The 14964-nt window shown below is 36.3% G+C and overlaps 1 protein-coding gene, 1 long non-coding RNA gene and 1 pseudogene across 3 annotated transcripts; 2 read left to right on the forward strand and 1 right to left on the reverse strand.

Moving 5' to 3' along the window:
- The first annotated feature begins 1904 nt into the window (after positions 1-1904).
- Positions 1905-2555, forward strand: LOC113338470 (annotated as a pseudogene).
- A 7255-nt stretch (positions 2556-9810) lies between these two features.
- On the reverse strand, positions 9811-12006 carry LOC113338365. 2 transcript variants are annotated; one of them, XR_003354751.1, is made up of 5 exons: positions 11730-12006; positions 11379-11450; positions 11158-11237; positions 10985-11055; positions 9811-10421 (listed from the first exon to the last, which is right to left on the reverse strand). It is a non-coding gene; the product is annotated as an uncharacterized LOC113338365 (long non-coding RNA). The 2 variants fall into 2 exon arrangements; XR_003354750.1 differs by having other exon boundaries at positions 11158-11450; positions 11730-12005.
- On the forward strand, positions 11656-13072 carry LOC113338364. Its single transcript, XM_026583797.1, has 2 exons — positions 11656-11780; positions 12570-13072. Exons 1-2 carry the CDS (start codon positions 11714-11716, stop codon positions 12863-12865), a joined length of 363 nt encoding a protein of 120 aa, XP_026439582.1. The 5' UTR covers positions 11656-11713; the 3' UTR covers positions 12866-13072.
- Positions 13073-14964: the final 1892 nt, after the last annotated feature.

Here is a 14964-nt window from a genome sequence, read left to right on the forward strand (position 1 = left end):
CTGCCATTAAAGAGCACGAAGAACAGACTCCAAAAGACAGTCGTTTATCAACAGTGACAACGACTTGCTTCTGAGGGTCTTAAAACAACAGCGTCAACAGCAGCAGTGAGGTATCGTCATTTACAGCAGTGGTGTTTTATCGTTCTTCTCTGGACGCTTAAAGAGGGTCGTAGTTTCACTGTATTATATTTTTCACTCTTTTAATCATATTTTGAGCATCAAATATTTATCTTTAGAACATGATTATTATGAGTAGCTAAACCCCATAACTGGGATGATGGAGGAAACCATTCTTTATGCATGAGTAATTCTATTTAATTCTTTTATGACTATTTGCACTATTATGAGTTGTTTTATGATTTTTCTTGATTATTTGTGATTTTATCTGATGATGTATGCTTAGTCTAGGAACTCTTGATGCATCATGCTTATGATTTACATCTAATACTTTACAAAATCTATTTTTGGCAAAGAAAAGAGTCGATATTGTTATCATTATAAGCTATAATTGTCTAGAATTAATAGTTGATTCGCATGAGTATAAGAATTGGTGGAATCCTGAGTCCTACTATCTCTTGATCCTGTGACAAATTATGTATATATTTTTGTTTTAAAAATCTTTTCAAGTCCGAGTAACGAACTCTTATTTACCGCAATCGAATTATTATAACAATCACCTTGAACACGGCAATGTTGTCTTTTCAATTTTCCATTAAAACAAAAAGAAAAAAGCATACCTTGCAATTGATTTGTTTTGTTCCTTTATGGACATCATGGCTGGTAAACGCTTTTCCATTTTTTGACACAGTGAATCCTTTCTTCCCAAAAAGAAAAAAATCACAAAAGTCCAACAAACTTAAGCCCACAATTAATAGCACAGTAAACAACAACAAAGAATAGCATTAAGTTATGCAAATCTTAACTTCTCTAATGTTAAACTTAAATTGCCATGTGCAAAACTGAAATAGATACATAAACGCTTTCCTTTCATGACTGAAATGAGATAGATAAAGAAGTGAGTTTTGGTGTAATATGCTATGTTTGGTTGAAGTTCTTTGTATTTGCCAGAAATAGTTATTCCACGTTGTGTCGATTGAGGCCGAAGGAGCGACACTTTTCATCTATTATGACAAATAAAACTCTCACATTAATCGGTGATGAAATCCTCGCTTCTTATTGGTCTAGAAAGGCCTTTTCTAATGTAGAAGCTATGGTGAGGACACTTGGCATAACTCTATTCATTGTAATAATTAAAATTTAGTTACAATTTGGATACATCAAATATTTAATTGTCCCTTAATAACGGTGTTGAAAAAAAAATAGGTAGACAATACTTCTATTAGAATTTAAACTTGAATTATTTAGATACATTGTGTTTACACCTATACTTAACTGTACTTTAGTAAGGGTGGACAAAACTCACGTCCAAACCATTAAATAAATTAAAAAAAAAAACGTGAATCTCTTAAAACGTCAAACCCTTAAAACAGATTTTCTATTAAAAAGGAAATCGTGAAAGACCAAAATAAGGAAATCAGTTGAAATATAGAATTCGTGCCAAAAAAGGAATTGGCTTTCTATATATATATATATATGCATGCAAGCCGTAACACAAACCATGCAATTACAAAGCTTTTGATTCCTAAACCGTGTAGTCTAAAATATGGAAAGCGTTTTAATCATAGTTACATGAACTACGTAATTCAATCAGAAAAAGGAAAAAGATATAAAAATCAAAATCATGGCAAGCTTTTTCAAAATCAAATCAAAAAGAAAAAACCAGGATTTTTTATTTTCCTCATTGATTTTTGAGGTCTGCTTTGCATGAGACGAGAGGGAAAGACGAGAGATGGTTTCTTATTCTTCATCTCCTTTGCTGAGGTACCCTAACAAAGACAGAAGCTCGAGTTTTTGAGTCAACTTTTGTAGGAAAGAGATTTGTTGTTAAGGTACGTTTCTCAATGAAATACAGGCTTCAAATTGACTCAAAACGCTGGAATGCATACGCAAGATGCATGACAAAGGCAAGACGACTTGGTGTCTTGAGACTCTTGACGCCAACGTTCTACGGTGTTGAACCTGTTATAGTGTGATGCATGCTTTAACTTTCGAGTTTGTAGAAGGGCCTGCTGAAAAAGATGTATTTTCGAATTTTGGGTTAAATCGCGTTAGCAAGGAACAAATTGATGACATTGCAAACACAGATTGGCAGCTTAATAGGAAAATTACATGACGGTGGATTGATTGATTTATATCTTATTTATTACTAAGCACACAGTGGATTGATTCATGGTGATCTGACAACATCAAATATGTTACTTCAAAGCGATAATAGTCAGCTGATTCTCATTGACTTTGGTTTGATCTTTCCATCATCGCTTACCGAAGTTAAAGTTGTAGACCTATACGTCATCGAGAGAGATTTGACATCCATGCATTATTCATGTGGAACGGTGGTGGATCATATACTTGCCGGTTACAGAAAGTCATCCAAGCAATGGTCATATTTTGTTTTGACCGGTTCCAAGCAACGGTCTTCAAGAAATCAATATTGAACAAGCTAGCTCAAGTGCGAGAGAAAGACGGGAAACCCATGATGGCGATTGGGTGATTTCTTATCAAGCTGAAGCGTATAAAAAGGGTGAGATGAAGATGGAACAAAACACCCTTTGTACACTAGCGACAGTTCCCTGCTAGACTGCTTCTGTTATTTGCGTTTCATTTAATCTTCATAGATTTATTATATAGACTCTAATCATGAGATTGAGAACTGTAGATTATAAGCTTTCTAAACAGATGTAATTCCAATCCTTCTGAACGATTGATTCATTGTTTGTTGACTTATTAATCCAGTTTTGTACCATTTATGGGCACACAAACAAAACACTGTATTATATACATGTTAATCTTTTTTTGTTTTTGTATGCAGATGAAAATAAAGAGGAATAATAGCTGGCAGCGATTAACAAGGATGAATTAGGACAGACAATATTAACAAAACACTGTATTATATACATCTTAATCTTTTTTTTTGTATGCAGATGAAAGTAAAGAGGAACAATGGCTGGCAGCGATTAACAAGGATGAATCAGGACAGACAATATTACTAGCCGGAATAATTTCATATTCCTGTAGTGCACAACATACTTGCCTAACTACCTCCCAATTACATCATTCACATAATCAAGTTTAATGTTACACGTAAACACACTTGCACAGCAGTAACTTCATTCAGAAACTACCCGTCGCTAAGCTTAATGTTGCACATAATGAGAACCATGTTAATTTAGTTCGATATAGAAGTAAAAAAGATGGGAAAAAAGTATCATGTCAGACTACGTGAATGGATAGCCAGGCACCACCTGTTATTATCCACGGCTAGATAATTGATCTGATACATCTATGTAATGGCATGTCCTCTTTACTGGTGTTATATAAGTATAATATAATTTTGTGGAAACTGCCATATATTGATATCTTTCACAGCCTCTCGCCTCCAATAATGGTTTTCTACAATTTCCTACTTGACTATCTAGCTTTTTGTATTATTCATTCTAATATTCAGTTTTGGGTTTCCTCTTTATATTCAGTTTTAGGTTTCTTTTTGTAGATCATCCAAACAAAAGGGAAGATAAGCTCTAGATGCAGATGCAGTTTATTTTATGGTTTTCTTTATTTTGTTCATTACGGTACATTTCTAGAGTTTTGGGTGCTCGAAGTTTATGGTTTTATGTTTGCAGGGGAAAAACATTGTTTTTACTAGGACTTTATGCTTCTGATGATCTGAATCCTTTTTGCCACAAATTGGTATAAATTCCAAACTGTGGTATTGATCATCGGACTTTGATTCTACTCCACCAGCTTTCATACTAACTTTTTCAATAGCATCAAATAGAAGAGGCAAAGATAAGGGATAGAAGTTAGAGCCAAATATTTTCTCATGGTGGTAAAAGCTTCATTTGTATAATGTGCAGGATGCAAGAGCACTGAGTGGGAGTTGGGTACGGTAATTCCTGTAAGGTTGCCCAGCAGAGAGGAAAACCACAGAATGTATGTGGGGAGGTGATGCTAATATTTTTTGTTTTGTTGTCTCTTACTCTCCATATCATAATCGTAATCGTGGGCACGCAGCATTATGCTTATCAAACCAAAAATACATCGCCAAGAGGCGGGGCGAAGCGCACACCAAATCAAAAATACATGGTCACGAAGAGGGGCGAAGCCCCGCGCATGTCAAGTTTAGAAGAATAAAAAAGAAGATGGCCACTGGGCGGGGGAAGCCCCTGGCATGTTAAGTTAAATGGAAAAAGGCCCGCGGGAGGGGCGAAGCCCCACGCATGTTAAGTTAAAAGAAAAAGAATGCTCGGTGCGTAGTACGGACACTAATCTAGTACATTATGTAAAGGAACAAAACTATTGACCAAAAGACGCATATATTTTTTCAGGTCGCTTGAATCTTTTAATACATTATGTAAGGTAACAAAACTATTGACCAAATTAAAGACGCATCTATTTGTCAGATAAAAACAAATATGTCGACATGGCTTCCTTATTTGCGAGAAAACTTCTCAAAACAGTGTTAGGTGTCACACGCCCATTTAATCGTCTAAAATTTTCTATGGGACGTGACCGGTAATACTTGCAGTTCAGTGATTCAACATCACCCACAAGTACTCAGCCTTGCATACTTGCATCAAAGTACGCATCTGTCTTCACTCTAAAGGCTTTACACATTGGAGGTCTTTTCTTCTTTCTCTCTAACTCTTCATGCCCCCATAAGCACAAGAGGTTCTGCCATACATCAATTCCAATTGACAATTTTCACAACATCAGCAACACATTCAAGACAAAGATATACTGGAACAAACCCATTTTATTGCACTAAAGGAAGATTACAAAACTCGTCCATCACATGGACCAAAACAGGTCATTCACCCTCTTGATGAATGCCTAACTCTCTCTGCAAAATCAGTGGTTCTTCTCCAAATGAACAACACAAAAATTATTGATTCCTAAGCTATTTATACATGCTAGGATCAGTCCAAAACTTTTGTGCAACCGCTTGCACATCCTACAGACAGCCACATGTCCACATGTAGTTTTCCTAACCGCCAATCTGCTTTTTAACTGACACCTTTTGTGTTGTCATGCATATTGAAGTCACACTTGTCTTGAACGGTTAGGGACACTCTAATAAGGTTATGAACTCATTTCATAACCCTTCCAACTTGTCTCGCACCTTTGGCACGCTTGTGAAGCCAATAACCAACTTGTAACTGCCACCTGATCCGTATTGCACAACTGTTGTGCTTTACTGAATTCTACCTCGCACCAATGCTCAATCCTCTTGTCCATGTATGCTTATCACTCTAAGAAAACGCACGGACAATATTTAAGCTTCAATCATCGAGGACAACTCCTTAAACTCACTCTAGTTACTCATGCGTCATATATGCTTCATTACGCCAATTAGCTTGACAATAGCAATGCCACTCTTGCATTGCTAGATTGTTTGCAGTGTTCAAGATTTTGAGTCCTTGAACTAATTCCATAGACCAACTCCTGGACTATTCTTCAGTCTTGCATCATCCTTGAGTTTTGGCCAACTCAATTCCACGGATATGCATCGATGCCAACATCGCATGTTGCATCTGTCAACTTTGGCCATGTATTTCCAATCCTCCAATGAAGCCTCATTGTGTCGGCCAATAAGCTTCATTACTTAGACAAATGTCTTTAAATTGTATCATTACCTTTGCGCTTCACTGGCCCCGTGGGGTTATGCCATTCTTAGCACTTGACAGTCTACGCAGTGTCGCGCCATTCTGGCTTCACACTGACTTGGAATGCAATCATTATGTGTCACTTGCGTGACCACTAACACTAGGGTTATGCAACTTTTATTGCGTTCTTATATGGTTTCCTAAACGTGGGATCGGTTATGTGTGATATTTGCATACTATGGAATATCTTAAAGAGAATTCATTTGTAAGGAGTTATTTTTGAAAGGGCATCTAAAATTTTTAAGGACCAGCTTTCGGAAGGGCATGTGAAGCGTCAATAAATTTGGTCAACAATCGTGTCTTTTAAGATATTGATGACATGGTAATGACTTGTCAAAAGGTGATTACATGGATGATTACGTGGCTTCACCACAATTCAGAATGTTTATAGGAACGCCATGTGGCTTTTTGAGGGACTCTTATTATAAAGAAAGATTCATAACAGAGATTTATGAGAAAAATTCCTTGGAACCCTCATTGCTTTCCAAGCCTCTAAGATTCAAACCCACATGGGTATCCTGCAAGTTGTGGATGCTAGAATGTCTTCCTGGTTTCATAGACTTCTGTCCTAGGCTATTAGAACTACTTTAGTAAAGTGTGTTGGTCAGGCTATCATGTTGTATCAAATAGGTGCTTTTTTTTTATCCCTAAATATTTTTGTAGAAAAATGACTATCATCTCTATAATTTTGGTGGGGGGAGACCCTAGACCCTAAAGATAGAAAACTCCATCTCCTTAGGTGGAAGGTGGATTAGGTTTTAGAAAGGCTGAGATGAATAATTTGGCTATGTTAGCTATAAATGCTTGGAAAATTATTGAAAATCCTGATTGTCTCTTAATTTCTGTTTTAAAATATCGTACTTCCCCAAAACTGACTTTCTCAATGCCAAGTGTCCAAGTGTTTGTTCTTGGACCTGGAGATGCCTTCATGCTATAAAAGAGTTTATCTCCTGGACTGTGGGAGATGAAAAAAAATTTATCCTTGGTACGATGAATGGATTCCTACTTTAGGCTATGTTATTCCTAATCCTTTAGTTCCTCCTGACCCTAGTGTGATCTTATATTTTATTGATACCGAGACCATATCTTGGAATATTGAAAAAAAATTAAATACTCACTTTGATGATGCTTCTGTTCATAAGATTACACCCATTCTCTTAAGCTAGTTGTGCACTCCTGATAGGAGGGCCTAAGAGCTTTCAAAGAATAATAAATTTTCCTCTAAATATGCCTACTTGGGAGTCAGAGGGTTTAGTCCCTACTCTTGTAGTAAACTTTGGAAGTGCATTTGGAAACTTCGGGTTCCACACCATATTCAAATTTTTATTTGGAAAACATCTAGGAATGCTTTGCCTGCTAGAACTGTTCTACATACTAGAATGCCCATGAATTCTGTTGACTGTACTAGATGCTCTGACCATAATGAATCCATTTTACATGGTTTAGTCATTTGCCCTTTTGCTGGTCATGTCTGGTTCTAGCTTCTTATGTTCTAATACCAACGCCTTCATTGATAAATCCTTTACTGGTTGGTTGAACTTTTAGTTGATTGATCATGTCTCTAAAATCCCTGATGATAGTCCATATTTGTTGCTATCATGTGGTCTTTATAGGACAGTAGGAATAGCCTTGTCTTCAAAAACCTAAAAGAAACGCATGCTAGTGTCATAAATAGAAACAAGGCTATGCTTCTGACTATCACGCCTAAATCTCATTTTCCCTCTAGTTGCACCATTACTTATAATGATACTTGGATGGTCCCAACATTTGGATGGATAAAATGCAATACATATGGAGCTTATGATAACACTACAATGGCTAATGGTGTTGGATATGTGAGAGGCTTCTCCAGTACAATTCTTGTGCCTCTATTGTCTTTGATGTAACCTCGACGGAAGAAGCTGAAGTTAGAGCTATCTGGGCTGTGAGGAAAAAAGAAGTGGAGCAAAATCTTACTCATATCATTTTAGAAAGTGATGCAAAGTATCTCATCAACCAATTTTCCTCTGGAAGGTTTGATAGTAACTCTAAAACAGATGCCATCTTCAAAGATATCCATCTCTTTGCCTCTTCTCTAATCGAATGTATTTTAATTTTCAACATAGGACTTGTAATTTTGTTTCTCATGATCTTGCTCTCTGGGATAAACAAAACAATTCTCCAATGTACTGGTTCGTTCCACCTATTTGTCTCAGGCCTATAGTCGAGGGGGATCATTAGCCTTTAAGGACGTTGTGTAAAAAGGGATTGGTGCCCAGCTTATTGTGGGGGATTTTCTCTTCCATATGATTGATGTTGTCATTCAAAAAGGGACCGGAGCCCATCTTATCTCCAGGATTCCATCTAATTCTTGTACTTCTCCTCCAAGTAAAGTGAGACGTGAGTTATAACCCCCAAAGATGTCACTATCCATCCACAAAGAACCCATCAAAACAAAAGTAACACAAAAGCCCCAAATAACAAAAGTAACACAAAAACCCCAACCAACACCACATCCACCAACAAATACTAGCACTACCATAACCATAAAAAAGCACCACCACCAACCAACACAACCACTAACCAGAAACAATACCACCAAAAGTTGATTTCGTCATAAACTTACTACTTCATCATTAAACTTTGGTTTCATGATAAAAAAAAGTAGACAAAAATAAGTTGAAACCAAATTTGGTTTCATCATAGAATTTGATGAAACCAATTTTGTTTGAGGTATTTGTATTAATTTTTAAAAATATGGGGTTTTCGTATCAATTTTGTTTAATATAGAGTTTTAATGGATCCCAACATTTGAACGACGTTTTTGTACTTCAAACTTGGTCACCTTGGTGTTTACTACTAGTTCTGTAAGAAAAAATATGAATAATAAATTCATAAGGAAGAAAAAAACCTCAATACAAAATTTAAAACTTCTCCTAGCATAATAAGAACACATCTCACATACTACAAATTCTTTACCACGATAAAAAGGCATATGGATATAATCAAAACTAGATATAACACATACATAAGTAATTTGCGATACATATAGTCTGGAAAATATCTTGAGAAATTGGAATGTGTAAGAAGTAAATTGATTATGGTTATCATCTGTAATTAATGATATTCAAACCGCTGAAATTTAGCACTGAAATTCTGATTTAACCAGTTGAAATCCTATACCTCAACATTTGTAACTTTTCTAACTTGAGAATTCACATTAAGAAAATCATGTTCAGAAACGAAGGGTTTACCCTCTTGATAATCCAGAAACATTGAACTTCCGTTGTATTGTTGAACTTCATTAACAACACCGGATTCATCAACACCAGAGAAAGTAATTATTGGTGTAGCTCGAAATTACCTTCATCTGCTGGACTAAGAGTTGAGAATTTTGAAATAATAGACGTACCTTACTTGGATCACCCGTTGATTTCATCAACTTCGTCCTCAATCATCTTCATCTTCGAATGAATAAACTCAGCTCCAACTAAACTAAACCGATGTTTTCGTATCCAGATTTCAATTTTCCCGTATCAGTGATTAATTGTGAATCGATACCCATGTTATCAATTCCATCACTGAAACTTAGTTTGCTGTCAAAAAACTTTTTCAAGTCAGCTTGAGAATTAGAACCTGATGGTATTTCCAGTAAATCGTCACCGGATTCTACTTTCTTCATCAACAAACGTTCTTCGAGAGCCTTCAATTGATCAGAATACGGGCATCCAAATCAAAACCAATTTGGTAATGAGTGGAGCGGCCTTAAGAATTATAAATTGCAGGATCTTAGATGCCCAAATAATATGAGCTAATAATCTCAACACGTCCCCTCACGTGTAGCCTCGTTGGATTCTATAGGGCCACTCTACTCATTGTCAATTGGTTTTGATTTGGATGCCCGTATTCTAACAATCGTCTTCAAGGAAGAGAAGAGTGATGTTTCAAACTCGTTCATTGAGATAGGTTACTGAAGAAGTATGAGGGGACTTAGAGGGCTAGATGTAGAATTAGACATAGAAGAAGAGACAGATGAAATTTAGGGGAGAAGCTTAATTCATTTCATTACTCGATAAATCACAATTACAACTCTTCTGGCTAATATATCCAGACTACTACTCTCAACATATGAGTACCACAATACCGTCTGAACGATACTGAAATATCCTAACGGAGGTACATGTCAGAAGATCACGAAAATGATTTTAGACAAATATTCATTTGAGCGTGTAATCATTGAGAAACTGTGCTTCAAAAGCTTTTCCGAAGATTGACACTTCATTTGATCCTACACCAAAGCAAGCAGCTACCATTTCCTTAAAAGATTAGAAAGAAGAATAACTTATTTGGCAACGGACAACACACACAAACAAACCTTTGTAAAATTTTGTCCCTTTCATGTCAACACCTGGTGGTGCAGTATGTAAGGTCATCAGCAAAACCCCCATGTCAACACCTGGGGGGGGGGGAGCAAAACTTCCTGATACAGATAAGTGCAAAAATTCTACTCAACTTAAACGAACTCACCTTCATTGGTGGATACTTCGAGACGGGGCATGACCACAACCAAGTTCTGAAGCTGTTATTCCAAATAACGGGATGTCACGGATTTACCTCAGGTCATATCCATGCAAGTGCTGCATAACTCCAAGGGCCATCCTGTTGCAAAACAAAGTTGAAGAGTGACTGTGATAAGTAACTTGAGTTTCCTAGCTAAACTGCTAAATACTCAACTAGAAAAGGCATCATTTTACTGTAACGCAAAGATGTAAGGCAAAAGCTCATCTTTTCTATTACACCTACCATTTAGTACTAACACTTTCAGTAACTTTTCATCAAGTCTCCAACATATACTTCTTAATCTTAGTTTAAATTCTAGGAAGTTTAATTGCGTTATCTATACAGGTCAAAGAAGCCACGTACTGAAATGATTCATCGTGGATAAACGTATTTGTTCCTTGCTTAAAAAAAACATATTTTGTCAAACAAAAAAATGTGCTCATAATCTAAACTAAAACAGACAACTAGTAATACTAATAAGTGGGGTATGTCATATGAGAATTGAAATTCTCCAGTAATGGGTCTCCTTGATGTTGGACTACTGCTTAATCAGTAACATATCAGTTCAGACAACTTGCTTAACAAATAAAACTAAAAAGGGAAAATGTATCAATTATCACACCCCATCAGTAAGGTTGGGATCAACTCCACTTTTGCCTCACCTTAAGTGCACTTTTATCATTCTCAACTTGCAGAAGCTGAGTGATCTTCTTGCAGGTTTTCTGCACAACATCTGTATACATTGATTTTAGACTGTTCAATAAAAATGATGCAATTGAAGAATGGAGCAAATAAAGAGATAGCATATTGCAATCGGAGGGAAATTGCCACTTACGTAGCAGTGCACTATGGCCAGGGACAAAAAGTGCCAATCTTTGCTAAACATTGGCCTTGCCATTCAGTAGACAACAAGTTCTTAATTCAGTAAACGGCACGAGGAACAAAGGCGAATCCAAAAAAAGCAATGGTTGCAGATGTCGTGGGAGTACAAGAATTTGTTAAGAATTCCAAATTGTTGAGGGCACAAGAGAAATTAAAATAATAATAATAGATTACCATATCTTGTATTTAACACAGTTCATCAAACACTAGTTGATTTATGGATTTCAGTTCTCCGAACCGAACTAGCTGTAAATAGATAAAAGAGAAATAAGTTGGAGAAAGTGCTCATACTAAAAATGTAGGAAATGAGAGATAAGTTTGAAATAATTGAGAAATAGCACTCAGAATCACAGATACAGACCGTAAAACTCATAGAAAATAAATTTCAAACTTCAAACAATCCGATTCACAGACACTCAGATTCAAACAGTCAGATTCACAGACCGTAAAACTCACTTTCAGGGATAAACAAACACCAGATCGGAATAAAGAAAGAGAAATACTGAAGAATGGCGATAAACTCACTATTCCTGCTTCTTCTGCTAATGACGAATCTCGCAGAGGCTCGTCCGTTGAGTAAGATTCATAACATCCAATTCCTCCTTTCCTTTGTTTCCTTTTCTAAGATACAATGTATTTGTTTCTTTTTCTAAAATTTGCACTTTTCTTTTGCTTTTCTTCTGCGGATCTACGGGATCCTCTGTTACTGGTGAGTGTAAAATATATTTCTGCTCTTTTATTTAGTTTTGCCGCTGATTAGAAATTTATTATTTTTCTATGTTTTAAGGAAATATTCAAAAAAAAAAAAAAAAAACCTACGCCTATTTTCTTAAAGTTTTAAAAGGCTTACTTATAAGAAGAAATTTCCAAAGAAAGGAAAATTTAATCTGATTTCTTCTGATGTTAATTTTAAAGATTTGAGGCATGCATCTCTTTTTTTATTTATTTAGTCTCATGATATATTGATTATTTTTTTGTATTTTTATGATATAAATCAAATCAGATTATTTTTCCGTAATTCTAGGAAAACAATTTTCAAACATGGATTTTAAAAGTATAAATCCAAATCATATGGAAAGAAGGAAAAATTATTTCTAATGTTCTGAATCTATAAAAGTAAAAAGTCCAAGAAAATTGAGAATAATTTTTAAAGCAATAAAAAGACTAATTTCGTATGATTGTTAGGCGAACTAATGAACTCTTATCTTAATTTGCGCCCAATCACAGAAGATATTTGGATTGCAACAAAATCGTGGGAAATAATTTGTGGTTGTAGACTTAAGAATTTATTTTTTTAGAAAGTTACATAAAATATTTAATTTCTTTTAGATATATATATAATAATTGGGCACAAAATTTAAACAGGCGCAGCACCTTCCTTGGCCCCACAGGGTGAGGTATTTGTCCCTACCTCTAGTCGTGACTGGCCTAATGAGGACACTCCCGTCAACTGGCCATTGGTGGGTGGCATCCTAGCTGGTGGGTTCCTACTTTTCGCTTTATTAGTAGTGGGGCTATGTTACTGTACGGCTGAGACTCCAGTAGTTGCAAGCGGAGGTGGACCCGGACCTACCTCAGCTACTGCAGAGAGAGGAGGTGAACTCGTCGTTCTAGACCAGGCCGACCAGCCTCAGAGACTTGTTTGGAGAGCTTTCAGGTAGTTTGCACTATGACGGTTTGATTAGATTAAATCCTTAGCTACGTGTAGTTTAAAATTCCATAGACTTTGATGTAAAAGAAACGCTGGTTTAAACCGAGACCTCAACAAAATACTACACCATATTAATTTATCAAGGTTTCATCAGTGTATCTTTGTGTGTTTAACTGTGTTTCATTTCCTTATAAATATTGTTATGTGACTTATATGATGCATTTTGTTGGAACCACCGTCGAATATTCCTTTTTCCCGGAAAAACAAATCACATTTACTTTGCCTAGGAGCAAGGGCTATGAGATTGAGTATTTTAACACTCTATCCCTTTCAAAATGAATAAGGGATTAGGTGATAGACCGCAAATCCCACTGTGGGATTGAGAAGATATGACACACTATACAGCAAATTATGTACCGTATGCAAAAAAAAAACAAGCACGGAATATCCTTTGTTGACCAGTTATACTAGTATAAAAATGAGTGGATACGATGAGTTATTAAAGAAGTAGAGTTAGGAACGGATTCTACTGTTGTACGTTGTCAGATTATGCCACGTCAAGAAGACAATTATACTGGAGATTGAACGACCGATAAAAACTGATTTTTCGAAACAAAAAAACACAAAAACAAAACCAAATTACCCTAGTTTGCTTTTAAACGGACAATACTGTGCCGTATCATTTTTTATATCCAGTAAACGGTTTGTCTGCCGATAATCTCTTATTCATTCAAACGGAAAACAACCAGTCGTATAGTGGAGACTTCCGACTTCTCTTTCAACTGAAAGAGTTGTTGATTGAGTTTGGGGTGAAAGGAGGCTTCCCTCTACCACCCATAGTATGACCTAATTTGATCAAATTTGGCCAACTCTTTCGTTTTGAAAGAGACTCTCAACCTCCATAACCCTTGCTCTAAAGAACTCCAAAGTGTCTACTTTGCTGGGTTATGATCTCATGAAGGATATCTATTCACCATGAAACCAAATGTTCAAACATAAACTTTTTGAACCGTCCAAGTGTACAACACCAAAACTCCCCACTCACAAAGAGACTAGGTTCAGAGACCTGCCCTTCTAAATCCTGGGGAGTGGGGCCCATTCTTTGTGAGTGGGAGGTTTTGGTGTTGTCCATTTGGGCGGTTCAGCAAGAATTACTGATGTTCAAAGATGTTTATAGGAATTATCGATGGCCGGAAAAAATTCCTTTTCTCCTAAAAAGATGAATATTTTTGACCGACAGTAGTAATAGAATGTGGGCATTCCGCTCAAAACCAATTGGAAATGAATGGAGTGGTCCCTTCAACTATATGAAGAATCTAGGCAAGGAGTTTGGTCTATGTAAGACTATTATCCTCAACATACCCCTCCATGTATAATATCATCCTCAACATACCCTCCATGTGTAGGGCGCCAGTTTGGAGCCTGTACATCATGTAGAGGGAAGCTCCTTCATGGTAGGGAATGAGTTTAAGGTCTCTGGGTCTTCTAACTCTAAATCATGGAGACACAACAGATTGGGGCCTCTAGGGCCTTCAACTCTAAATTTTGGGAGAAACAAGCGTATGCATAGCCATTGGGCATACTCTCGTACGTCCTAGCTCTGATACCATGGTAGAATGTGTGCATCAAATTCAAAACCAATTGGCAACGAGTGGACTGGCCTTTTCAGCTATATGGAGGATTTATGATAGGGGTTCGGTCTATATGATACTATTATCCCCTTCAAATAGTTGCTCAACTAGTGATGTAATAGTATATCACTGGAGTTAGACTTTTGAATTGGATAGCCAAACCAAAGGGGCCGCAAATTTTCCTCGAGAAATTTTCAGCAGCTTTGTGCACACCTTGAGTAGTTTTTTTGATATGGTTAAGAATGGAGTTTTATGGTTAATTGGAAACAAAAAAAGACATTCTTTTATGCAATGGTTGATAAGAGAATTTGAACTGCAGTTATCAAAAAACAAACAAAAGTCTTTCTTTGGGGCCTATCATTTTCTTAACCAACCTAAATGAGAAGGATAGGGGGTGTCTAAAAAGGGTGAAAGTATTAAATTATCCTCACTATAAAAACACAATACCAATTATCATCCTTCAAAAATTGAAACCTAT

The sequence above is a fragment of the Papaver somniferum genome, unplaced genomic scaffold (assembly GCF_003573695.1).
Source record: "Papaver somniferum cultivar HN1 unplaced genomic scaffold, ASM357369v1 unplaced-scaffold_19, whole genome shotgun sequence".
NCBI lineage: Eukaryota > Viridiplantae > Streptophyta > Magnoliopsida > Ranunculales > Papaveraceae > Papaver > Papaver somniferum.